The following is a 24,809-nucleotide window of genomic DNA, read 5'->3' on the forward strand; positions in this document are numbered from 1 at the left end:
TAATGGGCTCAGAGGTATTATGAGCCAAATAAACAGAAAGACAGGTGGACAGATAGCATGGCAACATACACTTTGTTTCCTCAGAAAGACAGGATAAAAAGTGAACTGAATAATGCTACTGAGTAACAGTATTGTATTGGGTGTATGTGGCAAGGTTGGGGGGGGCTGCAGGGGTGGCCTCTGTGAGAAGAGGTCAGGAGCTGCCCTGTGCTGGACAGAGCTGAGTCCACAGTAGACCCACTGCAGGCCAAAGATGAGCCAATCAGAAAAGTTGGTGGTGCCTCTGTGAAAACATATTTAAGAAAGGGCAAAAAACACCACACAGGCAGAGGAAGAGAGATGGGGAGAGAGTGAGAAACAGCAGTGTGAACACCAAGGTCAGAGAAGAAGGAGGGGGAGGAGGTACTCCGTGGCACTGGAGCAGATATTCCCCTGCAGCCTGTGGAAGAGACGACGGTAGAGCAGTTGGATATTTCCTGAAGGAATTGTGGCCCATGGAGAATCCACGCTGGAGCAGATTGTTCCTGGCTGGACTGCAGCCCATGGAGAGGACCCACACTGGAGAAGGGGAAAAATGTGAGGAGGAAGGAGCAACAGAGAGGAACTGTTATATACTGACCATAATCCCCCATCCCCCCTGCACCGTGGGGTGGATAGAGGAGTTGGGAATGAAGTTGAGCCTGGGAAAGGGAGGGTGGGGGGAAGGTGGTGTTTTAATTTTTTTTGTCTTTGTTTTTTACTATCCAAATCTATTTTAGTTGGCAATAAATTAAATTAATTTTCCCTAAATCAAGTCAGTTTTGCCTGTGATAGTATCTGGTAAGCAATCTCCCAGTCTTTGTCTCAACCCACAAGCTTTTTCATCCTATTTTCTCCCCCTGTGTTGTTGAAGAGGAGGAGGGAGAGAGCAGCTGGGTGGGAGTTTGGCTGCCTACCACACAGTAGCAAAGGCAGGTGATAACTTTAATGGCATGCAGAATCTCACAAACAGACAGAAAAGACTAGTTTAATGTCTGAGTCCTGAAAATCCCAGTAAACAACCCTTGATTTGTTTTGTTATCTGTTGAGTTGTTCAGATCCCCTCAAGACACTTAAACATTTTGACAACCATAAAAAACAAGATGAAGATGAATGCATGACTAGACAGATTGAGACTGGACAACGACTGCTGAGTTCTCAGTGTCAAGGAGTGCTCTCGGCTCTTATTTCAATGGATGATGCTCTGACCTTCAAAACAGGTATTACAAATAAGCATATACCTAAAGGCATACTATTTTGCCACTGGCTTTCTTACACTTCTCTGAAATAAGCCATGTTACCAAGCGTTTGAATTTCTTTAAGGGGCTTTGAAAGGAAACTGGATTCCCGTTTCTTGCACTTAATCTATATTAAAGTCCTACACTTTTTTTTTTTTCTTTTTTTTTTTCTGATTGTTTGCAGGGCCCAGGAAGTACCTTTTTTTCTGCATTGTTGCAAAACTTGACTTCTTGGGCTTGGGGGTTTTGAAAGGGAGATATGTGAAATGGCATTGGCGGGAGGGAAGTTTCTTTTATTCCTGCGAAGCATAGAACTAGAAGAGGGATGCAAGATAGGGTGCAAAAGTGCATTAAAATATTCCTCAGATACCCGATTTGTAGTTTTTCCCATGCACTTTGGGTTGAACCAGTTACCAACAATTTGTCCAGGAAGAAACTTTACCCACAACAGACTTGTGGAGACTATTGAGGTTGTTTAGTTTTTTACCTCCTCTGTAACAGAGGAAGTAGTCCACTCTGCCCAACCCTACTATACTGGCAATAGACTGGAGCCCTCCTCCTCTCTCCCAGTGATGATATTATGTGTGACTTTTGATCCTTTACATAAGATTTAGGTGTGTCAAAGGGTGCCAGGGAATGGCCCGTGCACCATGAACCTGTTTTTACTTCATATCCACTGCACAGTGACCTGAGCAGTTTCTTGCAGCTCTCTGTGAGGGAATGTGTGTGCAGCAGGAGGTTCATTCAAAAAACTTGTGCTGACCTTGTTTCCTCGAGGAGCTACAGAGCTGCCTGTGGCATGGCTGCTTTTTTCCTGGCAGGGAGAAATGAGACTCAATGAGATTCCTCCAGATGGAAAGTCGGGAAGTCGACTAAAAACACACATATGAATGCATACAAAAGTTACTCATTAAGTAATTTTACATTGCCCTAAACTTGTGCTTTCTTGTATTGGGTCGAGAGAAGGCCTGCTAGTTTTACAGAAGAGTCGGCTGGAGGTTTTGGAGCACCTGAGCGAGCCGCTTGGTCCGCAGGGCCATGGCCGGCCCACCGGGTTTACAAGTATTGCACACCCTTCGGAACCTCGCTCTGATTAGCCGAGCCCTTGCCAGTGACATCAGCCGGCTCACTTTTCATTAGCCAGCTGGTTGCTGGGACTGTAGGACTTCTAGCGAGACATTTAACCCTCTCGATGCCGCGCGGCGCCGGCGGTCCCCCGCAGCCTGCCGGCAGGACCGCGCGCCCCTCACGTAGGAGGGCGCGGGGTCGGTGGTGCGAATCGAGCCTCGGGGAGGGAGCCGCGAAGAAGATGTGGATCCCCCTCCTCTCGCTCCCCTTGCATCATGGCCCTTTTAAACGGGCGCGCCAAGGCACCCAGAGTAGCACGCGGTCTGGGGAGAGAGCACAGGGATTGGTGGGTCTGCCGCCTGGTGGACACACCCTCCATACAAAAAGGCTCATCTGAGTGAAAGAGGCAAGAAGGTAAACAGAGTTGACTTGTGCTGTCTGTTGGCCGATGGGGGGGGGGGGGGGGGGGCTGCGAACCTAACGTGATGGGATTCGGTGCGGCCGTTCCTGAACAGGAGTGCGCGGGGCAGCCAGCAGTTTCCTCTCTACTAGCGGCCGCGCCTCGGCGTCCGCCGCTGTTGCCAGACCCAGGCCGACGAAGCGCTGTTCCTCAGCACTGCTCTCCGTCTGCTGAATATTGCCTTGGGGGGGGTGGGGGGGTGTGAAAGACGAGCCCTGGGGGCAATTTGAAATTTTTTTCCCCTCACGTTTTCTTTTATTAAATATGCCCCAGTGAACTACTCCAGGTCGGCTCCGGCAGCTGTGTCTCTGAGCCTCGTCCCAGCGGCACACTGCCCAATATCGGACCGACCCTCCAGCGGTTGGTGGACCATGGCTTGCAGCACCTGGCGCGACAGCGCGGCAGGCCCTAAGAGAGTGTACTGAGGTGCTCCGCGCCGCCCGGGGACTTGGTGAAGCACAGCCGGCAGCGGGAGTGGGACTGTGCGCGGCAGGGCTGCTCCCGTACCATGTCGGCCGTTGCCTACATGGACTTCGTGGCTGCCCAGTGCCTGGTGTCCATCTCCAACCGCTCTGCCGTGCCTGAGGCGGCACGGCTGAAAGTGGCGGGCGAGGAGCAGGTGGGAAAGGAGCTGTGCGATCCCCGTGACGCTTGGAAGGACTACTGCACCTTGGTGACCATAGCCAAGAGCCTCCTGGAGCTGAACAAGTACCAGCCCCTGCCCGTCCCTTCCGTCTGCAGCGGCAACGTGGAGAGCCCGGACGAGGACGTGGGCTCTGACAGTGACGCGACCACAGAGCCGGGGTCGAGCCCGGCACGCAACTCGGCGCCGGGGCAGCCCCCCCACCTGCGCGACGCCGTGCCCCCCAAGGGGAAGTTGGGGGCTGAGAAGCGGCACAAGTGCCCCTACAGCGGCTGCGGCAAGGTTTACGGGAAGTCCTCCCACTTGAAAGCCCACTACCGAGTGCACACAGGCAAGCCGCGGGCGCGCGGGGGGGGGGGCGGCGGTGGGGCTCGAGGGAGCTGCTTGTCCTCAGGTGAACCCTGTGGGGATCGTTTGCCGCAATATCACTTATTTCCCCTCCCACACTTCGGGTGGGGAGCCTGTGGAGGGGGGTCCCATGTGAGTCCTACGTCGGTGGCGCCGTAAACCTGGCCGAGAGCCCTCGGGGTTGTCTAAAGTAGCGCAGCTTGGTCGGGTGCGGTGTCTGCCAGGCCAGCGGCCGGTGAGCAGGCCGCCTGCCACCGCGGGGTGTGAGAGTGGGGCCGGCTGCCCTGGGCAAGGGCTGCGGCAGCGGGGCGTGGCTAGTCCTCCCGCACCCCCGTGGGCTTCCTGAGTCCTCAAGGGAGAGCCCAGCTCAGCTCCTCCAATAGCCCTGGTGTGAAAGGGCCGGCAATTAATGGCGGAAAGCCCAAGGAAGAAAAAGGCAGGGAGCAGAAGAGCAAGTCTTGTGGAAAATCTTGGTTTTTAGAAAGGCAGCAACCTTTGGAAAGTGGAATACACTTTTGGTAAACAGATCACCTTGAGGAGAAGCTGTCGGTGACCGATATTCCAAGATTGCTGTATTGCTTTTATTTATGAGCTTCTTGAATCAGACTTTCTGATCCAGCGCTACAGCACATAAGTTTCTTAGTTATGTGACAGTCACCTTCATTATAGATGCTGTGGTAGGTTAACCTTGGCCGGCTGCCAGATCCCCACCTAGCTGCTCTCTCACTCCCTCTCCTCAACAGGACAGGGGGAGAAAATAAGGTGGAAAAGCTCATGGATCAAGATAAGGACAAGGAGATTGCTTACCAATTACAGTCATGGGCAAAACAGATTCTACTTGGGGAAGATTAATATAATTTATTGCCAATTAAAAGTAGAGTAGGACAGTGAGGAAACAAAACCCAAAACTTTTAAAATAAATAAATAAAACCCAACCTCAAACACCACCACCCACTTCTTCCCAGGTTCACCTTCACTCCTTCATTCTCTACCTCCTCCCCAACCCAAGCGGCACAGGGGGGATGGGGAATAGGGGTTGCGGTCAGTCTGTAACACTTCGTCTCTACTGCTCCTTCCTCCTTATACTCTTTCCCTGCTCTAGTGTGGGGTCCCTCCCATGGGATACAGTCCTTCAAGAACTGTTCCAGCATGGGTCCTTTCTGCGGGGTAGAGTCCATCAGGGACAGACTGCTCCAGCGTGGGCTCCTCACCACAGGCCACAGTTCCTTCCAGGAGCCTGCTCCAGTGTGGGTTCTCCACAGGCTGCAGCTTCCTTCAGGGCATATCTACCTGCTCCATCATGGCCCTCTCCATGGGCTGCAGGGGGACAACCTGCTTCACTATGGTCTTCACCACAGGCTGCAGGGGAATCTCTGCTCAGGTGCCTGGAGCACCTCCTTCCCCTCCTTCTTCACTGACCTTGGTGTCTGCAGGGTTGTTTCTCTCACATATTTTCTCACTCCTCTCTCTCACAGCTGCTGCACAGCATTTTTTTGCCCTTTCTTAAATGTTATCACAGAGGCGCTACCAACATCGCTGATTAGCTCAGATTTGGCCAGTGGTGGGTCCGTTTTGGAGATGGCTGAAACCGCCTCTGTCTGGCACAGGGGCAGCCCCTGATCTCTTCTTATACAGGCCACCCCTGCAGCCCCCCCTGCTACCAAAACCTTGCCATGTAAACCCAATGCAGATGTTTACTATAATATTGGCTGTGGCAGAGCAGCTTTATATAAAGATGCTGAGCATGTTTTGAATGGAAGGAAATCCTCACTACTTTTCAGAGTATTAAGCTCTGAAAGAACACAGAGGCAAACTTTCTGGTCATATAAATGAGCAAGTTTCAGAGACGCTAATGGCATTTTGCTCACTTGCAGTAGTAAAGATTTTTGGCCCGTTTTCTAAAAATAAATCCGTGGCCTTGGGTAAAAAAAAAAAAAAGAAAGCTCTTCTGCTGTTCTGAAAGGGTGTGTATTTGGTAATGCTCAACTACTGTTTTTACCTTTTTGAAGCCAGGTTTAATTCATCAGTTTTGCAGTCTGTGTTTTGATAGCCCTTAGTATCTTTAAGCTTTACTTCATGCCAGGGAAACTGGATGTTTCAGGATCCTAGTAATGGCTTGAGTACTGAAGTGTAGGATGGTTGTGTTGTATGTTGGCACCATACTCTGTCTCACTTCTGGGCTATGTGAAGTGAACTGTTAAATCTTGGCATAGCTCCATGCAAAGGGGAGGCCACGTCTCCCTTGCACAGTGATAAATTACACCTTTTGGCTTTTGTTGGCAGACCCCCTCAAGCAGGTGAAGGACCAAATGAACTTAAGGGGAAAATTCCAGAAGTATGCGACTTAAAAACCTGTGTCAGCCCCACAGACTCCCCATGGAAGAGACTTTCTTCAGGGACTTAGGTTACTTTGCAAATGATACCAGCAGGTTAACTTGTACTCCCTAGATGTGGCTCACTCAACTTAGAGGATTTAGCCACTGTCCATATGGGATTGGCTGCTTCTCTGCTCAGCTGTTCCTGTTTTCATAACCCATCTCAGCTGAGATGGCATTTTTCACAAGGGCTTCATCTATAAGACTGCATCCTTTAATACCCATGTACTCTCCCAAGCGGTTTAGAGGGTATGGCAAAATGGAAACTTAGTGATTAAAATAATCTGCTGCAGCAACTCTTATTTCCTCTGGTTCTGCCTAACAATTAAGAGCATAGTAATTGTAGACTTTTTAAAATTTCTCTAGATTAAAGGGCTGTGTATGAGTAAGGAAAGGCATGGATCAAAGGAAACACACTGCCATGTGCTTCATATCTGTTTTGTAAATTACTTCTTTTCTGAATTTTGTATATTGGCAGTGATAGCGAGTGGTGAAGTAAAAAATGAATTTATCACTGAGGGAACGTGTTGCAAGTTATTGCTTTAGTATTTAGTGCGGTCTGAGTAGGGCATGGTCAAATCTGAACACTGGCTAAACTTCTATTGCTCTGACTTGCCTGTTCATCTAGCTATATTTGTATTGCAAAGGAAGAGACCTGGAGTTGGTTATCTACCTATGCCCTACTAGGAGATCTGTTATGTGCTTGGCTCAAGAGGTCAGAAGGAGGATTACTGGATGTGGTTCAGTGGTGGACTCTGCGTTTAGGTGGAGTTAAGACTGTGTCCATGAGCAAGGAAAGAAGATGGTCAGTGATGACCCTTAAATAACCTCAGTACCTACCCTAGGGATTATTGTGTTATCAAATCAAAGATTTCAGCTCAAATCCTCTTTTGGAGGCTGAAGGTAACTGATGTCTTGCAAAACTTTGGCTCACAAGTGACAAAGGAAATATATTAGTATCACTTCCACTCAGTGCTCAGATACCCACCCTGATATGGGGACCAAAATAGACATCAACTGGGATAGCATTTTGGGTGTTAACATGAAAATTAATATACTGTACAACCCACACGGCTTGCTGTATGCAATATAGTTCTAAGTATCTTCTGAAGTGGTGTGAGGCTTACAAAGGCCACTCACTTGTGGGTGGCACATAACTCCAAGTATTAAATTCTTAACTTGGACACACTAATGTACCTTCACTGTAGTTCTGTGTGATTAAAAAATTATTAAAATGCAGCAGTAAATAAACTTTGAGAGCTTTCTAATGTAAACAGTTAATAGCAACCAACTGAAATACTAAATGATGCTGCTAATGCTAATTACTTTTTATAAATGGCACAACAATTCCATAGCAACAGTGGGATTTGATGGAGCCTCCACAGTTATTCATAACTACATATTGCGGAGTGTTAATGCTCCCTCCTCAGTATCATTTTTTTAAAAAATCATTTATCTCATCTCAGATTTTTTAATCCCTTCTATCTACCTTCCACTTCTTAATCAGGCCATCAATTTGGTTTCTTGCTGCTTTGTAGCCTATAGTTGAAGTAGGTACACAGCTATCAATTAAAAACTTCCTGGTCTTAAAATTTTAATATTTAACCTCAGTCTCTCAATTTTGGACAACGACTTTAGGACTTTGGTTCACACCTATGATCTTGCTTGTACCAACATGACTTTCTATTCATGGATGCTAACTAAGCAAGGTGGAAAGCTCTGAATATTGATTTGTGCTGTGTAATGTTGAGAATCTAAAAATTCACTGGACCATATTTGGTCAGCTAACAGAAAATGAGACATGAAAGAGCAAATAAAGTTAGAAGACAAAAGACTTGATGCTCAGAGGTAAAGGGTCTGTATCTTACTAGTAATTACCTAAACCTGTTGGTTCAAAGGCATTATGTATTTCAGAGACCAAAGGGAGGGGGGAGGGTGAGCAGACGGCTGTGTGGTGCTTAGTTGCCAGCTGGGGTTAAACCACGACAGTCATTTTGGCGCCCAATGTGGGGCTCGAAGGGTTTGAGATAATAACAGATTAACCAGAGTGTATTAAGGAATTTAGATCTGTTAATAGTTGTGGGTCATGATATTGATTTATCTGTTCTCAATACTGGTTTACCTGATCTGCACCATGCTCATTTTTTTTGCCGTACATGTTAAAGATCGGTGTTGGTTTTTGCAGTTTGCTGTGCTCTGCAGTGATTAGTGATGTTTTGCCTGGGAGACTTGTTATTAAAACAGTGGCCTTCCTTGAGCTTAATCTGGTATTTGGGCTTTGTACTGAAGCCATTACTGTATGTCGGGTACCACCTCATGGAGACAATTAGCAATTATACCTCTTCCTCTGACAGGTTTTTTATGGAGGAAATACAAAATGGCACCTTTGCTACCTTCTTCTATGATGTTTCCTCCTTCATTACCATAACTTTTCAGTATCTTGAACATCCTTGGGTAGTTAAGATACATCTATTGGTATTGCTTGGGAATACTGTTTCGGTTTTTGTCCAAGATTAGTAAGCAATTTAAGAATATCATCCAGAGATCTGCCCCAAGGCTGGATAGTTATGAGTGGCAGGGTGTGTGGGATAGCATGGGCAAATGCCGAGGTCGGTGGGCACCTCCAGTGTTTTGGAACTTCACCTCTGAACAAGTGCAGAATCCTGAAAAACTAGTAGAATATTTGGAAAAAGTATGCTGTCACCCTGGCAATTCTAGGGAGATACAAATCACTGCAATGTGCTGGGGCCTGGCCCATGCCTACCGAGCCCTGCTCAACACTATTCAGAATCCTCAAGGGGAAGAGAAGGTCTCTGGATCTGGCGACAAAATGACAGGCACTGTGGCTACTCCAGCCCCCCTGCGACAGATAACGCGGTTGAACCAGGAAACCAACCCTTGTTGGTATCGGTCCCCCTTATACACTGGAAGAAATCATGGAAGCGAAAGTCAGCTTGTTCAGAAAGGGAAGATGGAAAAGCAGGGCCATCACAAGGAGAGGAAGAGGAAGAACTTGTGGATGAGATGGAAACCACCTGATCCCTATCCCTGAGTGAGCTGCGAGATATGCGCGAAGATTTCAGGCGTTGTCCAGGCGACCACATTGTCACCTGGCTGCTCCGATGCTGGGATAATGGGGCCAGTAGCCTGGAATTAGAGGGTAAGGAAGCCAAACAGCTGGGATCCCTTTCTAGGGAAGGGGGCATTGACAAAGCGATTGGAAAAGGGGCACAAGCCCTCAGCCTCTGGAGGCGATTCCTGTCAGCTATGAAGGAAAGATATCCCTTCAAGGAAGATGTTGTATATCGCCCAGGCAAATGGACCACCATGGAGAAAGGTATCCAGTAACTGAGGGAATTAGCCGTGTTGGAGGTGAGTTATGGTGACCTGAATGATGAGCGGTCACCCAAAGATCAAGATGAGGTCCAGTGCACACGACCCATGTGGCGGAAGTTGGTGCGGAATGCACCATCGTCGTGTGCCAACTCATTGGCAATACTGACCTGGAAAGATGGAGAGGGTCCAACAGTGGATGAAGCGGCTAGCCAGCTCTGGGAATATGGAGAAAGTATCTCTTCCTCCCTCATCTTGGCTGTGGAGAAACTGTCCCGGGAGTTCCAACGATTCAAAGAGGATAGGTCCTACTCCCCACCTGTACGGGCCAGTATCTCAGCTATTAGGAGTCAGCGTTCCTCTGCTCAAGAGAGAGGATATAGAGGGTACACACCACGGGGCACCCTATGGTTTTACCTGCGTGACCACGGAGAGGACATGAGGAAGTGGGATGGAAAACCTACCTCGACCCTAGAGGCGCGGGTACGTGAGTTGCAAGGAAAAACAATCACCAAAGGGGGTTCTTCCAGGAAAATTGCTGCTCCGGTTTCCAGTGGACAGTTCCCCAGACAGAGTAAAAGGGCTGATCTTACTCCTGATTTTAATGAAGGAGCACCTGACTCGTATTTACAAGAAGTGGGTAATGAATACTATGACCAGGACTAGAGGGGCCCTGCCTCCAGCCAGGTGGAGGAAAGGGACAACCGGGTTTACTGGACTGTGTGGATTCGATGGCCTGGCACATCAGACCCACAGGAATATAAGGCTCTAGTAGACACCAGTGCACAGTGTACCCCAATGCCATCATGCTATACAGGGGCAGAACCCATCTGTATTTGTGGAGTGACAGGGGGATCCCAACAGCTAACTGTATTGGAGGCTGAAGTGAGCCTAACTGGGAATGAATGGCAAAAGCACCCCATTGTGACTGGCCCAGAGGCTCCGTGCATCCTTGGCCTAGACTACCTCAGGAGAGGGTATTTCAAGGACCCAAAAGGGTACTGGTGGGCTTTTGGTATAGCTGCCTTGGAGATGGAGGAAATTAAACAGCTGTCCACCTTGCCTGGTCTGTCAGAGGACCCTTCTGTTGTGGGGTTGCTGAGGGTCGAAGAACAACAGGTGCCAATTGCTACTGCAATGGTGCACCGACAACAATATCTCACCAACCGAGACTCCCTGATTCCCATCCCTAAGCTGATTTGTTGACTGGAGAGCCAAGGAGTGATCAGCAAGACTCGTTCACCCTTTAACAGTCCCATATGGCTAGTAAGAAATTCTAATGGAGAGTGGAGACTAACAGTAGACTATCGTGGCCTGGATGAAGTCACGCCGCCGCTGAGTGCTGCCATGCCAGACATGCTGGAACTGCAATATGAACTGGAGTCAAAAGCAGCCAAATGGTATGCTACAATTGATATTGCTAATGCATTTTTCTCAATCCCTTTGGCATCAGGGTGCATGCCACAGTTTGCTTTCGCTTGGAATCAACTGCCCCAGGGGTGGAAACACAGCCCTACCATTTGGCATGGACTGATCCAGACAGCACTAGAACAGGGTGAAGCTCCAGAACAAACTAGCAAAAAGGAAACACAAGCTTTCTTAGGCATTGTTGGTTTTTGGAGAATGCATATTCCAAATTATAGTCTGATCGTAAGTCCTCTCTATCAAGTGACCCGGAAGAAGAACGATTTCAAATGGGGCCCTGAGCAACAACAAGCCTTTGACCAAACTAAACGGGAGATAGTTCATGCAGTAGCCCTTGGGCCAGTCTGGGCAGGGCAAGATGTAAAAAATGTGCTTTACACCGCAGCCAGGGAGAATGGCCCTACCTGGAGCCTCTGGCAGAAAGCACCAGGGGAGGCTCGAGGTCGACCCCTAGGGTTTTGGAGTCGGGGATACAGAGGATCCGAGGCCCGCTATAATCCAACTGAAAAAGAGATATTGGCAGCATATGAAGGGGTTCGAGCTGCTTTGGAAGTGGTTGGTACTGAATCACGGCTCCTCTTTGCACCCCCGGCTGCTGGTGCTGGGGCTGGATGTTCAAAGGGAGGGTCCCCTGTACACATCATGCACTTGATGCTACGTGGAGTAAGTGGGTGGCACTGATCACACAATGGGCTCGGATAGGAAACCCCAATCGCCCAGGAATCTTGGAAGTAATTATGGACTGGCCAGAAAGCAAAGATTTCGGAATATCACCAGAGGAGGAGGTGACGCGTGCTGAGGAGGTCCCACTGTAGAATAAACTGCCAGAAAATGAGAAGCAATATGCCCTGTTCACTGATGGGTCCTGTCGTATTGTAGGCAAGCATTGGAGATGGAAAGCTGCTGTATGGAGTCCTATACGACAAGTCACAGAAACTGCTGAAGGCGATGGTGAATCGAGCCAATTTGCAGAAGTAAAGGCCATCCAGCTGGCTTTAGACATTGCTGACCAAGAAAAGTGGGCAGTGCTCTATCTCTATACTGACTCATGGATGGTGGCAAATGCCCTGTGGGGGTGATTACAGCAATGGAAGCAGAACAATTGGCAGCGCAGAGGCAAACCCATCTGGGCTGCTGCATTATGACACGATATTGCTGCCCGGGTAGAGAACCTGGTTGTAAAAGTACGTCACGTAGATGCTCATGTACCCAAGAGTCAGGCCACTGAGGAACATCAAAACAACCAGCAGGTGGATCAGGCTGCTAAGATTGAAGTGGCTCAGGTGGATCTGGACTGGCAACATAAGGGTGAATTATTTATAGCTAGGTGGGCCCATGACACCTCAGGCCATCAAGGAAGAGATGCAACATATAGATGGGCTCGTGATGGAGGAATGGACTTGACCATGGACACTATTGCACAGGTTATCCATGAATGTGAAACATGTGCTGCAATCAAGCAAGCCAAGCGGTTAAAGCCTCTGTCGTATAGAGGGCGATGGCTGAAATGTGGGGAGGCCTGGCAGATCGATTATATCACACTCCCACAAACCCGCCAAGGTAAGCGCTATGTGCTTACAATGGTGGAAGCAAGCACTGGATGGCTGGAAACATATCCCGTGCCCCATGCCACCCCCCGGAACACTATCCTGGGCCTTGAAAAGCAAGTCCTATGGCGACATGGCACCCCAGAAAGAATTGAGTCAGACAACGGGACTCATTTCCGAAACAACCTCATAGACACCTGGGCCAAAGAGCACGGCACTGAGTGGGTATATCACATCCCCTATCATGCACCAGCCTCTGGGAAAATCAAACGATACAATGGGCTGTTAAAGACTACACTGCGAGCAATGGGTGGTGGGACATTCAAACATTGGGATACACATTTAGCAAAGGCCACCTGGTTAGTTAACACTAGGGGATCTGCCAATCAAGCTGGCCCTGACCAATCAAAACTTTTATGCACTGTCGAAGGGGATAAAGTCCCTGTAGTGCACACAAAAAATATGCTGGGGAAGACAGCCTGGGTTACTCCTGCCTCGGGCAAAGGAAAACCCATCTGTAGCATTGCTTTTGCTCAAAGACCTGAGTGCACTTGGTGGGTGATGCAGAAGTATGGGGAAGTCCGCTGTGTACCTCAAGGGGATTTGATTTTGGGTGGGAATAGCCAATGAACTAAATGATATGGTGGTAATTGCTATATAATACTGTATGTCATCACTGCTATGGTTGCTATATGCCATATCAATGGTATTACAGTAAGAATCACTGAGATTAATGAAGAATGAACTTTCATGAAACCAAGGAAAGTGCAGCAGTGATGGAACCAGAACTGGCTTCAGCATGCAACAATCCAACACCACACACCATCTCTCCTGCCCAGAAGGACTGTTATGACAGATGGAGCCCAAAGTCATGGACTAAATGAACTCAATGGACATTTTAGAGGGATGGCCCATAGACCAAGGGAATGATATCTGTGTGTATACATCAAAAGACAGGGAGAGTGGTGGTTATTAATTGGAATGTATTAGAAAGGGTGGAACCTGGGCATGACGTAGATGGTATAGAATAAGGGGTGGATACTGTCCTGGTTTCGGCTAGGATAGAGTTAATTGTCTTCCTAGCAGCTGATATAGTGCTGTATTTTGGATTTTAGTATGAGAATAATGTTGATAACACACTGATGTTTTAGTTGTTGCTAAGTAATGTTTACACTAGTCAAGGACTTTTCAGCTTCCTATGCTCTTCCAGGTGCACAAGAAGCTGGGAGGGGGCACAGCCAAGATAGTTGATCCAAACTGGCCAAAGGGCTATTCCATACCATATGACGTCATGCTCAGTATATAAACTGGGGGGAGTTGGCCAGGGGGCAGCAATCACTGCCCGGGGACTGGCTGGGCATCGGTCAGTGGGTGGTGAGTGGTTGCATCACTTTTTTTTTTCCCCCCTGGGTTTTGTTCATCTCTCTCTCTCTTGTTGTTTTCCTTTTCATTACAATTTATTATTATTATTATATATATTTTTTATTTTTCCCAATTATTAAACTGTTCGTATCTCAACCCATGAGTTTTATTACTTGTGCTCTTCCGATTCTCTCCCCCATCCCCTTGGGAGCGGGGGAGGGTGAGTGAGCGGCTGTGTGGTGCTTAGTTGCCAACTGAAGCTAAACCACGACAGTGACATCATATGGTATGGAATATCCCTTTGGTCAGTTTAGGTCAGCTGTCCTGGCTATGTCACCTCTCAGCCTCTTGCCCACTCCCAGCTTAGTGACCTTTGTGCCAGGTGGGGGATTTGGAGTGAAAGCCTTGATGCTGTGCAAGCATTGTTCAGCAGTAGCCAAAACATTGGTGTGTTATCAACATTGTTCTAGCCACAAATGCAAAGCACAGCACTATACGGGCTGCTATGAGGGCAGTTAACTCCATCCCAGGCAGACCCAGCACATCCACATAAAACTGTCTTCTGTGGTGATCTTAACAAAAATGTCACTGGATGGTGCTGCACATCCTTACTTAAGCAAGCAGCCCTTGGTTGTGCCAGAATTCCCACTCAGCTCAGTATGACTTAGAATAAGATTTCCAGGAGGAAGCTAAGGAAGTCTGAACTCTCTTCTTTTCCAGAGGGTAGGCCTTTCATTTCTTGCCAGACCCCCAGTGTTTCTGTGATATCATCAGGTACTTCTTCATTCTATCTTGGATGTATACCTAAATTCAAAATCTATTAACTTGCAAAAGCCTGTGATACAAGGACAAGCCTATCACTGAAACTAATCTACTGCCTTTCCTGTCTTATCACTACTATCCAGAAGTAACTTGTAATTTATTGTTCAAATTCTGATGTCTTGGACAGGAACGCTATTATGGGTAAGATTGTGTGAACTATTTCCCATAGCATCTCTGAGGTACGTGGCACTTTGAGTAGAAGATATAAGATGGTGTTATCCCAAAGCTCACAAGCCAAAAGCTGTTTGTCTGGAGGGCAGGTGGAGGATATGAAATATGAAGTGACCTTACCTTAGTCTCATAATACTTAGGTAGTATTATGAAACTAGGACAGGTAAACTCTGATTGAAGTTTGGTAGTAGCAGGATGGATTACAAGAGTGGTCTTTCTGCACAACAGTCTCGACTATTGAGGTGTCATGGGCAAGTCTTGCAGACTTCCCCTGAGGGCTTTCTGAGCATAGAAAAAGAGACAGACATAGGCAATATGTGCACAAGACCAGAGCCCTGGAAGTAAGAGCAGATATGCAGAGGATTAGCTTGAAAATGCAAAGACTTCTTTAAATAAGTAGTTTTAGAGGTTTGATATGGCCAGTAATATGTAGGTTTACTGTTAGCCTCAAAAATGAGGGGGGGAACTTAACAGAGGAGGATGTGCAGACCAGAGGATCTCCAGGGAAAATAAAGACAGACATATGAGAGTAAATAAGCAATCTTAGCCAGAAGGCCTGGGCAGGGAGCATTGAGCAAAGGACAAGATACCAAAAGAAAGGAAAAGAATGGCAGGAGAAACTAAATTAAAGAATGTACACTTGCTATGATGGTGTGAATGCAAGCCAGTTAAAGGGCATATGGCAGCTCATAGCAGATCCTCCTGGTTAGAAAAGAGGGATAGAGAAGGTACCATGATGTTAATTTGTGAGATGCCTCTTACAGGACCTTTAGAAGTTAACTCACCTGGGCGGGGAGGGGGTGTGTGGTGTGTGTAAATTCCAGATACTTCCCAAAATTTAGCACTACAATTTAGTGGGAAGTTCATGTCTACATCAGGTACTCTTAATTAAGGTTAGATGCACAAAAAATCCTGTTGTATGAAAAGTTTTCCCTCTAACTAGGTTTTATAGCCAACTGCCATCTTGTAAATCAGGTCCAAACAATAAAAAGTTTGTAACATTAGGCAGTTGATATACCCTTAAACTCTTCTGACATTTTGCTCCAATTGATAGTAGTAGGTTGTGGGCAGAAGCATGGATCCATAGATGGCCATTCTACAAGGTGAATCTGAGGAGCATTTCTGGTAGAAGGGAAAGACACGCACAGCAGCTGATTAGTGCTGCAATATAGATATCATAGCATTGATCCAGGCACCATATCAGTTTAGTTTGGTTGTTTAGTCTGGAGAAAAGGAGGCTCAGGGGAAACCTTATCGCTCTCTACAACTACCTGAAAGGAGGTTATAGCAAGGTGGGTGTCGGTCTCTTCTCCCAAGTAGCATGTGATAGGACCAGAGGAAATGGCCTCAAGTTGCGCCAGGAGAGGTTTAGACTGGATATTAGGAAAAATGTCTTCACCGAAAGGGTTGTCAAGCATTGGAACAGGCTGTCCAGGGAAGTGGTTGAGTCACCATCCCTGAAGGTATTTAAAAGACCTGTAGATGTGGTGCTTAGGGACATGTTTTAGTGGTGGACTCGGCAGTGCTAGGTTAACAGTTGGAACTGATGATCTTAAAAGTCTTTTCCAACCTAAATGATACCATGATTCTATGACTGTACTGCTTTGTTATTTGTATTCTAGATTATCACTAGATTGACAGACTGTACACATACAGATATGTTGACAGTCCTCTGCTTGAGCTTTTTTGAGTATTTTATGTGAGCATAATCTGAAATATATGCAATGCCAGTTCCTTTACAATAAGACTGAAGAGCAGAAAGTGGAGCCATCAGGACGTTTTTGCTAAACCCAGACCTTTGTCTGCAACCCCTGTTCTCAAGGATTTATAACATGCAAATTCCTAGGGTTCTAATGGGCATATTTCTGGGTATTGGAGAAATATGATCATATTGACTGGAAGCCTTGCTAGCTGAGCAAGGTAGGCAAAAATCATAAAGATTAATTCCAGCATTGCCTGACCCAGTTGTGGTTTATTTCTGTTTCAAAAAATAAAGTGAGTGTATGTTTCACAGTGGGGAAAACACCCCAGAGAGTCTATTGCTGAGGATATTCCTCTCAGCTATGAAAAGTGTGAATTTAACTCTCAGGTGAGGTCTTTCATCTCCCAGGTAGCTTCCCTGACTGATAGACATAAGGGAGCACAATCCCCCAAATAAAGCCTTTTCTAAGGTATACCGGGAGGGATATAATCCAGTAGAGAAGCTACAAGGATGTTTACATCTGACACTGTATCAGATGGGGGTAACAGCAAGACTGAGTCTCACTGAGATTCAGGCATGAGCTAGGACTCCCAACAGCTCAGTAGAGCTGGGTTTTAGTGGATGGTTTTGCATCTGGGTTTGTGGTGGGTTTTTTTGGTTTTTTGTTTGTTTGGGTTGGGTTTTTTTGAAAGAAACTCAAACACCTGCACATGTAAGCAGCTGTTGAGTGGTGGTTTTGAGGATGTCAGAGCAGTCTACTTGCTGAAGGTGGCATTTTTAATACCTTAGTCAACCTGTGGTGTTAAGTCCTGAGTGCTGGTGGAATAAACTTATTGATGCAAATTATCCATCCATTGCCTATCCTGTAATCACCTGACATTGATTAGGGGTCTGTTAAATCCGTTGCAAGACTAGCTGGTTGAGGTTTAAGTATTCTAGAAGTCCTTGTTTTATACAAATAGTACATACCATCCTCACTGCTGATCTTGCTCTGTGCTGTTTCTCACCAGCATCTGTAGCTTTGGTTGCCATGTTTTAATGATCCAATTTTGGACTCTCTCAGAAGAGGAAAAAGGCTGCTTGAATTGCCTCCAGTCCACTGCTCAGAAGTGGGTGCACAGATGCCTGTGAGATTCATCTTCATCAGAATATCTTGGATTTTGAATGAGTGTCCACATGTCCCACAGGAAACTGCTCATTCAGAGTGTGTGTGGGAAACAAGGACACTGGAAGACAAAAGTAAGAGAGACCTGAGATAACAGCTATTCTGAGGCAAGGAAGAAAGCCTGTCCATCTTTTTTCCTGCAATAAGCTGGACCATGTTCTTTGCACTCATCCATCTACAGAACCTTGTGAGACACTGAGAAACACAGGAGTGGTGGCTGAGTGGGTTCACAGGAAGAAGAAAAAAAATGCTTATTGTGGTCATGTCTAAGTCAGGGATTGTAGTTCAGGACCAGATCTTTTCAGGATACCAAGATTTCTTTGGAAAGTTTGAGTTCCAGCAGCCACAGAGCTTCAGAAGGATCTTGGAAGACAAAGACAAGAAGGTATGCTAGATTCTCCTATTTGAACCACCCAGAGTTGAATCTGTGTGTTGAAGCTGTGGGAATACTCTCTCTTTTTTTTTTCCTTCCCCCCCCCCCCCCTTCCCTCCTCTGGCTTCATGCAAACAGTCCTGTTTTCCTAAGTAGTTTTGCTCTTGACTGATGGCAAAAGATTTCCTTATTTCAGCTTTCCATAGTTGTGTGCTTTTCCATCTCCCTCTTTCCCATCAGCTCCCTCAAATCCCTGATAGGAAGGAGTCAGCCCTGCTGTAGTTCTGTACCTCCGGATTTTAGGGCAGGTGCTGCAGGCAGAGGTGGAAGTCCCTGCAGCAGTAGATAATGGCTACAGCTATGCCATGTCACATGGCTAGACACAGAATGGGAATCAAGTACAGACACTGCATCCTATAAGTCAAACTCGGAACCGTTCTTCAGTTTTGATACTTAATATGCTATTATGCATCCTAGGCAGCACAGTCCTACCATGTACCTGATGTTATCTTGTTTTGTACATATGTCAGTCAAGGGTGTCTAATTAGCTGTCCGTTCATGCAGCTGCAACTACAGTCCATTTGACTTCCTAGTTAATGTGTGAAGCAGTATCATTAGCATTATTTGATAACAAACTTTTCTGCATTAGCTAACATAGATCCCAGACTCTGGACTCATGGCTGTGTCCAACTTCACTACTGTCAGCCAGAAAAACAAAGCAAGTCTAACAAACAGCTCATCTTGGCCAGACTTCCATCCACACCAACAGCAATTTCTGAAAGTCTTCTGTAAAGTCAGCGCTCAAACAATTCCAGTAATTCACTTAATCTTAAGTTAATACACCATGGAGTGAACTTAAAATTAAGTTTGCACCACAGAAGCTCAGTTTGTTCCAGTCCTAGTGCACATCCTTTTATAAGCCTTTAATAGCCTAAGTGTGTGATTATCAATTTTGTCTTCAGCTTTTTCAAACACCACTTTTTCATTTTCCCTCTGGAAAAATAAGACAGTCCAGAACTTCTTTATCACGTGTTTGTGTAAATTAAGTCATCTTTGTTAAAGCCACTGAACTGCAGCTCCTAACCTCAGTCATCCACATCTAAAACAGCATCTTGTAGTGAGAAGACAAATGAGAACTCAGGATATTGGGTATAATACCTGTACTATTAATGAATCTACTAATGCAGACTTTATATTCTTTTTTATTTTCTCTTCCCCCCCCCCCCCCCCAAACCCTGCACAAGACCACAATGTGGAAAATCTGGAATGTCTCAGGGCAGGACCAAAAAAAGCTAAATAATTGACCTCCCTAGTCAGAAAAAACTGGAAAGCTACCTGCCTCAGCTCATAAAAAGCAGCTTAGATACAGAGTTTAAACTTGCAGAGAAATTAAAAACTCTCAATTTGAGGGAGAGCATGTGAGAAGGAACAGGGAGAAAAGATCAACTGGAGCAAGAGAACAGAGATCAAAAGGATCCACAATGGCTTTATATCCATATGGGATCTGATGCAGAAGTGCGAGTTCTTTAGGCTTCAGAAAAGATCTATGGAGAACTGATGTTAGCTTGTGCAGTTATGTGCACCACTACGTCCCTGGTGGCAAACAGGACAAAGAATGGGAATTCTGCAGACACCTATTCCAATAACCTTTAAATTAATTTGTTTCATTTGTTACTTCTGTAAGCTGCCCTGGATATGTCTTTTGAATAAAGTTTTATCTCTTCTTCAGATTCCATCGCATATGGTTTTAAGGTATTGTTGATACATCAGTGGCCATTCCTCCATCACTTGGTTGAAATCCAAGCTAAGGCATGTTTTAAAACATAAGTCGCATACTGACAACAAAGGAAATAGTACATAATACCACTTCATTTTAAGGGTTTATTCTGCTCATTTCAAGCCTTAGCAGTACTAAGGGGAAAAACATGTGGGGGAGGGGAATGTCTGACTAGAGCACAGAAGTCAGTAGCACCTTGTTATCCGGCCTAGATACCTGATCTCTCTCTAATAGAATTAGGCATTTCTGCAGGCTGAAGAGCTGTCCTGAGGTAGATTATAAGAAATGTTGTTTCTGGGGAAGGGGCAGGATGCCTGAACTTTTTCCACTGCTCTGGAGTGTAGGTACCTGATAAAGAGCCATATACTAGATGCCTCCACACATGCAAGATTTTTAGCACTTCTCCCACACTCCCTGGGGGATCCAGAAAGCTTTTCTGCACCTCCCACTGATGCCTGCTTCAAGAAGCTGTGACAGAAACCATGAGATAGTAAAAGAGCAGTACAAGTGAAATGCTTGACTCAAATGTCATGTGCAGACATCAAGCAGAGCAAAGCCAGAAGAGACCAGTTAGCATGGTGCCATCACACAAGTGCTCTGTATGGTTGTGCACACCTCCCAGTGTTGCCCTGGGTTGTAGCTGTGATCATGGCCTTCACATGTATATGAGCAAACATACAGTTTTAATTTCTTCTATACAGGCAGTGCTTATTCTGAAAGGCTTCCAACCACGTTTAAAAACATACAGCAGGAAGCCAAGAAATCTGTAAAAAATAACCCACAGGTCAGAATGCCTTGCACTGATGTTTCCATCCTGCTCTGAGTTAATGCACCAGGCTAAATTGGCATTTTGCTATTCCTGCTTCCTTCTTCCTTGACCAAGAGCCAGTCTTGCTGTGAGATGAGGAAAGAAATTGCACAGGAAGCAAGCTATGCTGTGGCTGGCCTAAAAGGCTGCCTTAAAGTGCAAACTCTTACTCATCTAGCTAAAGCTACCAAATGCTGGTCATTCTGGGACAGAGTAGTCTGCCTGTCAAGGAATACCATATAATTAGAAGCCTAAACCATTAAAATTACTACATTACTTATGAGAATTTCACTAGGGCTTTAAGGGCCCATTGTGTGGCTAAATCTCAGCTTATTTAGTCCATCATCTTCCTTTTTGACATCACATCTTCTGGATGCCATCAGTCATTTTCCCCCCACTCCTCTGCCCCAATTCTTCTCTTTAAAGCTTTGCAATGCTTTCCATTACCAGTTGTCATCCTGGCTTCTGGGCTATTAATTCCTCAAGTCTTTAGCCTGGTCTTTCATCTCTGCTGCTGTGTCTGAGGAGTTATTCCAAGGCGCACTTGCTTGTAAATGACTCCTTTTTTTGTGATCTGTAAACGTAAAGTGAGCTTGTGTGTTGCATCAAACTTCACAGTATCAAGAAATACTAGAGTTCTTGAATTTCTTTCCAACTCTTCCAAGTTGGAAACACTCCTGGGATAGTTTTTATATTTCATGGTTGACTATAAATAGCTGTCTCATAGCTGTTATTTATATTCTCTTCAGGAGACTCTTAAGAAAGGGAATTAAGGCATCAAAATGTACTGGCATGTGATGTCTGTGACTGAAAGCTTTCATGCGAACTTAAAAGTTTTCATTTCCTTGTGTGTCATATAACTGAGTCAGTGTACTGACCTGAGCATAACGCAAATGGTATGGAATAAGGGGTGGAGATTGTACTGGATCTGTCTGGGATGGAGTTAACTGCCCTCATAGCAGCCCATATAGTGCTGTGCTTTGCATTTGTGGCTAGAACCATGTTGATAACACACCAGTGTTTTGGCTACTGCTGAGCAGTGCTCACACAGCGTCAAGGCTTTCTCTCCAAACCACCCTCCAAAGGCCAGTAGGCTGGGGGTGGGCAAGAGGTTGGGAGGGGACATAGCCAGGACAGCTGGCCTAAACTGACCAAAGGGGTATTCCATACCATGTGACGTCGTGCTCAGCAATAAAACCTGAGGGAAAGGAAGAAGGGGGGCATTCATGGTTAAGGCATTTGTCTTCAGAAGCAACCGCTACACCTACTGAGGCTCTGCTTCCCAGGAAGTGGCTGGACATCTGCCTGCTGATGGGAGGCATCTGCCTCTTTTTGCCTTTGCTTTTCTCATTAAACTACCTTTATCTCAACCCGTGAGCTTGTCCATCTTATTTTCTCCCCCTGTCCTGTTGAGGAGGGAGAGTGAGTGAGTGACTGGGTGGGGGTCTGGCAGACAGCCAAGGTCAACACACTACAGTCAGCTTTGCAGATCAAGAAGAATTGGGTCTGTGACTGTATGCAAGGCCCATGCAACCTGCAGAGGTGAACTGCAGGGATTTGGGGTGTTAGGGAAATTATAGTGAGTACTATTCACTCCTCACATCCTTGTTTTTAAAACAAAGGTGCAGTGTATTTTAAGATAAGGTGTTTGGTTTTGTTCTTTACCATGATAGCAAACATTCGTATTGATAGAGCTGTGAATAATGAGATAATTTTCTTGCCCTCAAATCAGCCATCTAAGAGATTGAGGGAAGTCCTTTATTTTGTGGAGCAGCTTGGATTTCTGGGAGAAAGGGAAAGGAAAAGAGGGGGAGCATAGGCCTTCTATCTACAGCCACAGCATTTTTTCTGTACATATTTGTAGCCCTGGGGCTGCACAGCTCTCCCAATCCCCTCCCCACTCAATTCTTCCCAGACTGGAATTACTTGTCCTAGGTGAGATTTTTTTTTTGCTTCTTTTCTAATGGTTACAGATTATTTTATTCAGCAGAATGGAAGTGTTAGAGGAATAATAGTGGTGTTCCTTTCTCAAACCTCTGTAGTGAGCACAACATAAAAAATGTACAGGAATAGGCAGAGCTCATCTGTTGTTATGACAGCATTCAGTCATGTGAGGTTCTGCACTAGAGTTTGAGTTTCATGCAGTTGGAGGGGGTTTTGGCTTCTGCTAGAGGTGACTGAAACCTGATGAAGTGATCAACAGCTCTGCAGACACTGACACCATAGCAAGAAATAAAGGCAGCTTTTCCCCTCAGCAGCATATTCCCCAGCTTCTCAGCTGTCCTGCTGCAGCAAAGTTTGTATGTGCTGGTGTTTATATCCCTCCCCTAAATTTCTTGTCATCCTTTCCTCCCTGCAGGTGAGCGACCATTCCCCTGCACGTGGCCCAGCTGCCTTAAAAAGTTCTCTCGCTCCGATGAGCTCACCCGGCACTACCGAACCCACACAGGCGAAAAACAGTTTCGGTGCCCCCTCTGCGAGAAGCGGTTCATGCGGAGCGACCACCTGACAAAGCATGCCCGGCGCCACACCGAGTTTCACCCCAGCATGATCAAGCGATCCAAAAAGTCCAGCTCCTTGTGAAGGCAGAGCTGGCCTGGGGAGGGGAGCAGGGGAAGTGAGCCACGGCAAGGACATGGTGAACAGTGCAAGAGCAGTCCACTGCCGTGCTGTTCACAGTCTCTACTCACGGTTTGAAAGCACATGTAGCCGAAGTTTAAAAAATAAGTACTCTGTGCCCCCCTCCCCACCCTTTGCAAGGAACAACAGTCTTAAGCAAGTGAACTGCAGAGTGAGTGACAGAAGGGATGGTGATTGGACTAGGCAATGACTTTCTTTTGTAATTTAAAGCATTGACACTGGTGGTTATATGTCTGACTGGATGGTTTGGCCTGTGACACCACAGTAGTGTGATTCCAAGGTCTTTGTGATTGCTGTGTCATGAACATGTTTTGTTGAACAATGTAATGCTGCTTGTATTTAAAATTTATTGAGTAAAACCACGTTCTGAGTCGCTTAAATAATTCTCAAGTAAAAACTCCATTTTAAAAGTGGGTTTACTTCTACTCAGAATGATCCTTCATTTTAAAAGGCAGTTAAGAGAAACATTGCATTTGTTACCAATAGCATCTGATTGATACACAAAAATAAGGTGAATTTATACTCAAGACCCATTAAAGTAAATGTGTCTTTTCAATTTTTCTTTGTATTAACTATACTTTTGAATATAAGCTGCACTTTTTCCAGTAAAAATGTGTATAATTCAAGCAGATACTTAAAGCAAAAAAAGCCACAACAGCTCAGTCATTTTCTGACAGTATGTGTATTTAGCTCTATTGTTTACTTATCTAGAAAAACTAGAAATCAGCCTGTGTAATGTGGCAGGGGTATGAGGGCAGAAAAATACATCTCTCAGTTAATCCTATACTTTCATTTGACAATAAATACAATACTGTACTATAGAAATGCCACTAACAGTGCTTTATTTTGCTGTGTTTTGTTTGAATGGATGCATAACAGCAGCTGTCATCTTTATAAACTGCTCCTTTTTAAAGGTTTTTTTTTCTCTTCATACACTTGCCTTAAAGTTTTATTCTCTCATATGCTTATCTAACTTCTGCAAAATCCAATGGCAGTTGTGTGTGCTTATGGAGAGAGTAGACATTTCCTTAAGAGCACTCTATTAATGGAAACAGCTAAAATTATTGTAAAGAGCATTTTGAAAGGGCTCCTATATCTCTTTATAGCTGTTGCTGTAGAGTATGGGGGAAAACCATGAGCTAATTGGAAATACAATGCAGGTGTGTTATAATATTCCTAGTGTCATAAGCTTCTCTAGGTACCTTGCATTTTACCTGTGTCATGCATGACACATCAAATACTGAGAAAGGCAATATTTATTTTAAAACTATGTTTTGCTCTTTAAGAGGAGCAAAAACATCACTGAAGGAAAACTTTAAATCATTGTCATTATCTGAGTATTCCATCTTTGCTATGTTAAAAGCATGAACTGTAAGAGGTTATCAGTTATTTTTTTTCCCCTCCCCAACTATTTATAGGGGAAGAATTATGTTTACACATTTTTCTTTCCAGAAACATTCTTCTGTTCTGTTTTCACCCTCAAGTTTCACCTCTGTTTTCACCTCAAGAAGAGGAAGGGGAGATGCAGCCCTTA

General features: G+C 45.6%; 1 protein-coding gene across 1 annotated transcript; it reads left to right on the plus strand.

The window, feature by feature from the left end:
- The first annotated feature begins 3,292 nt into the window (after positions 1-3,292).
- Positions 3,293-23,218, plus strand: LOC140650657 (Krueppel-like factor 9). The gene is made up of 2 exons (XM_072859288.1): positions 3,293-3,758; positions 22,995-23,218. Exons 1-2 carry the CDS (start codon positions 3,293-3,295, stop codon positions 23,216-23,218), a joined length of 690 nt encoding a protein of 229 aa, XP_072715389.1.
- Positions 23,219-24,809: the final 1,591 nt, after the last annotated feature.

Source organism: Ciconia boyciana, chromosome 4 (assembly GCF_034638445.1).
Source record: "Ciconia boyciana chromosome 4, ASM3463844v1, whole genome shotgun sequence".
Taxonomy (NCBI): domain Eukaryota; kingdom Metazoa; phylum Chordata; class Aves; order Ciconiiformes; family Ciconiidae; genus Ciconia; species Ciconia boyciana.

Excerpts from the sequence above, each read along its gene's own strand:
- LOC140650657 (XM_072859288.1), top strand. The coding sequence starts at position 3,293 with ATGTCGGCCGTTGCCTACATGGACTTCGTGGCTGCCCAGTGCCTGGTG. Across the intron at positions 3,759-22,994 it reads CCACTACCGAGTGCACACAG|GTGAGCGACCATTCCCCTGC; the intron begins GCAAGCCGCGGG and ends TCCTCCCTGCAG.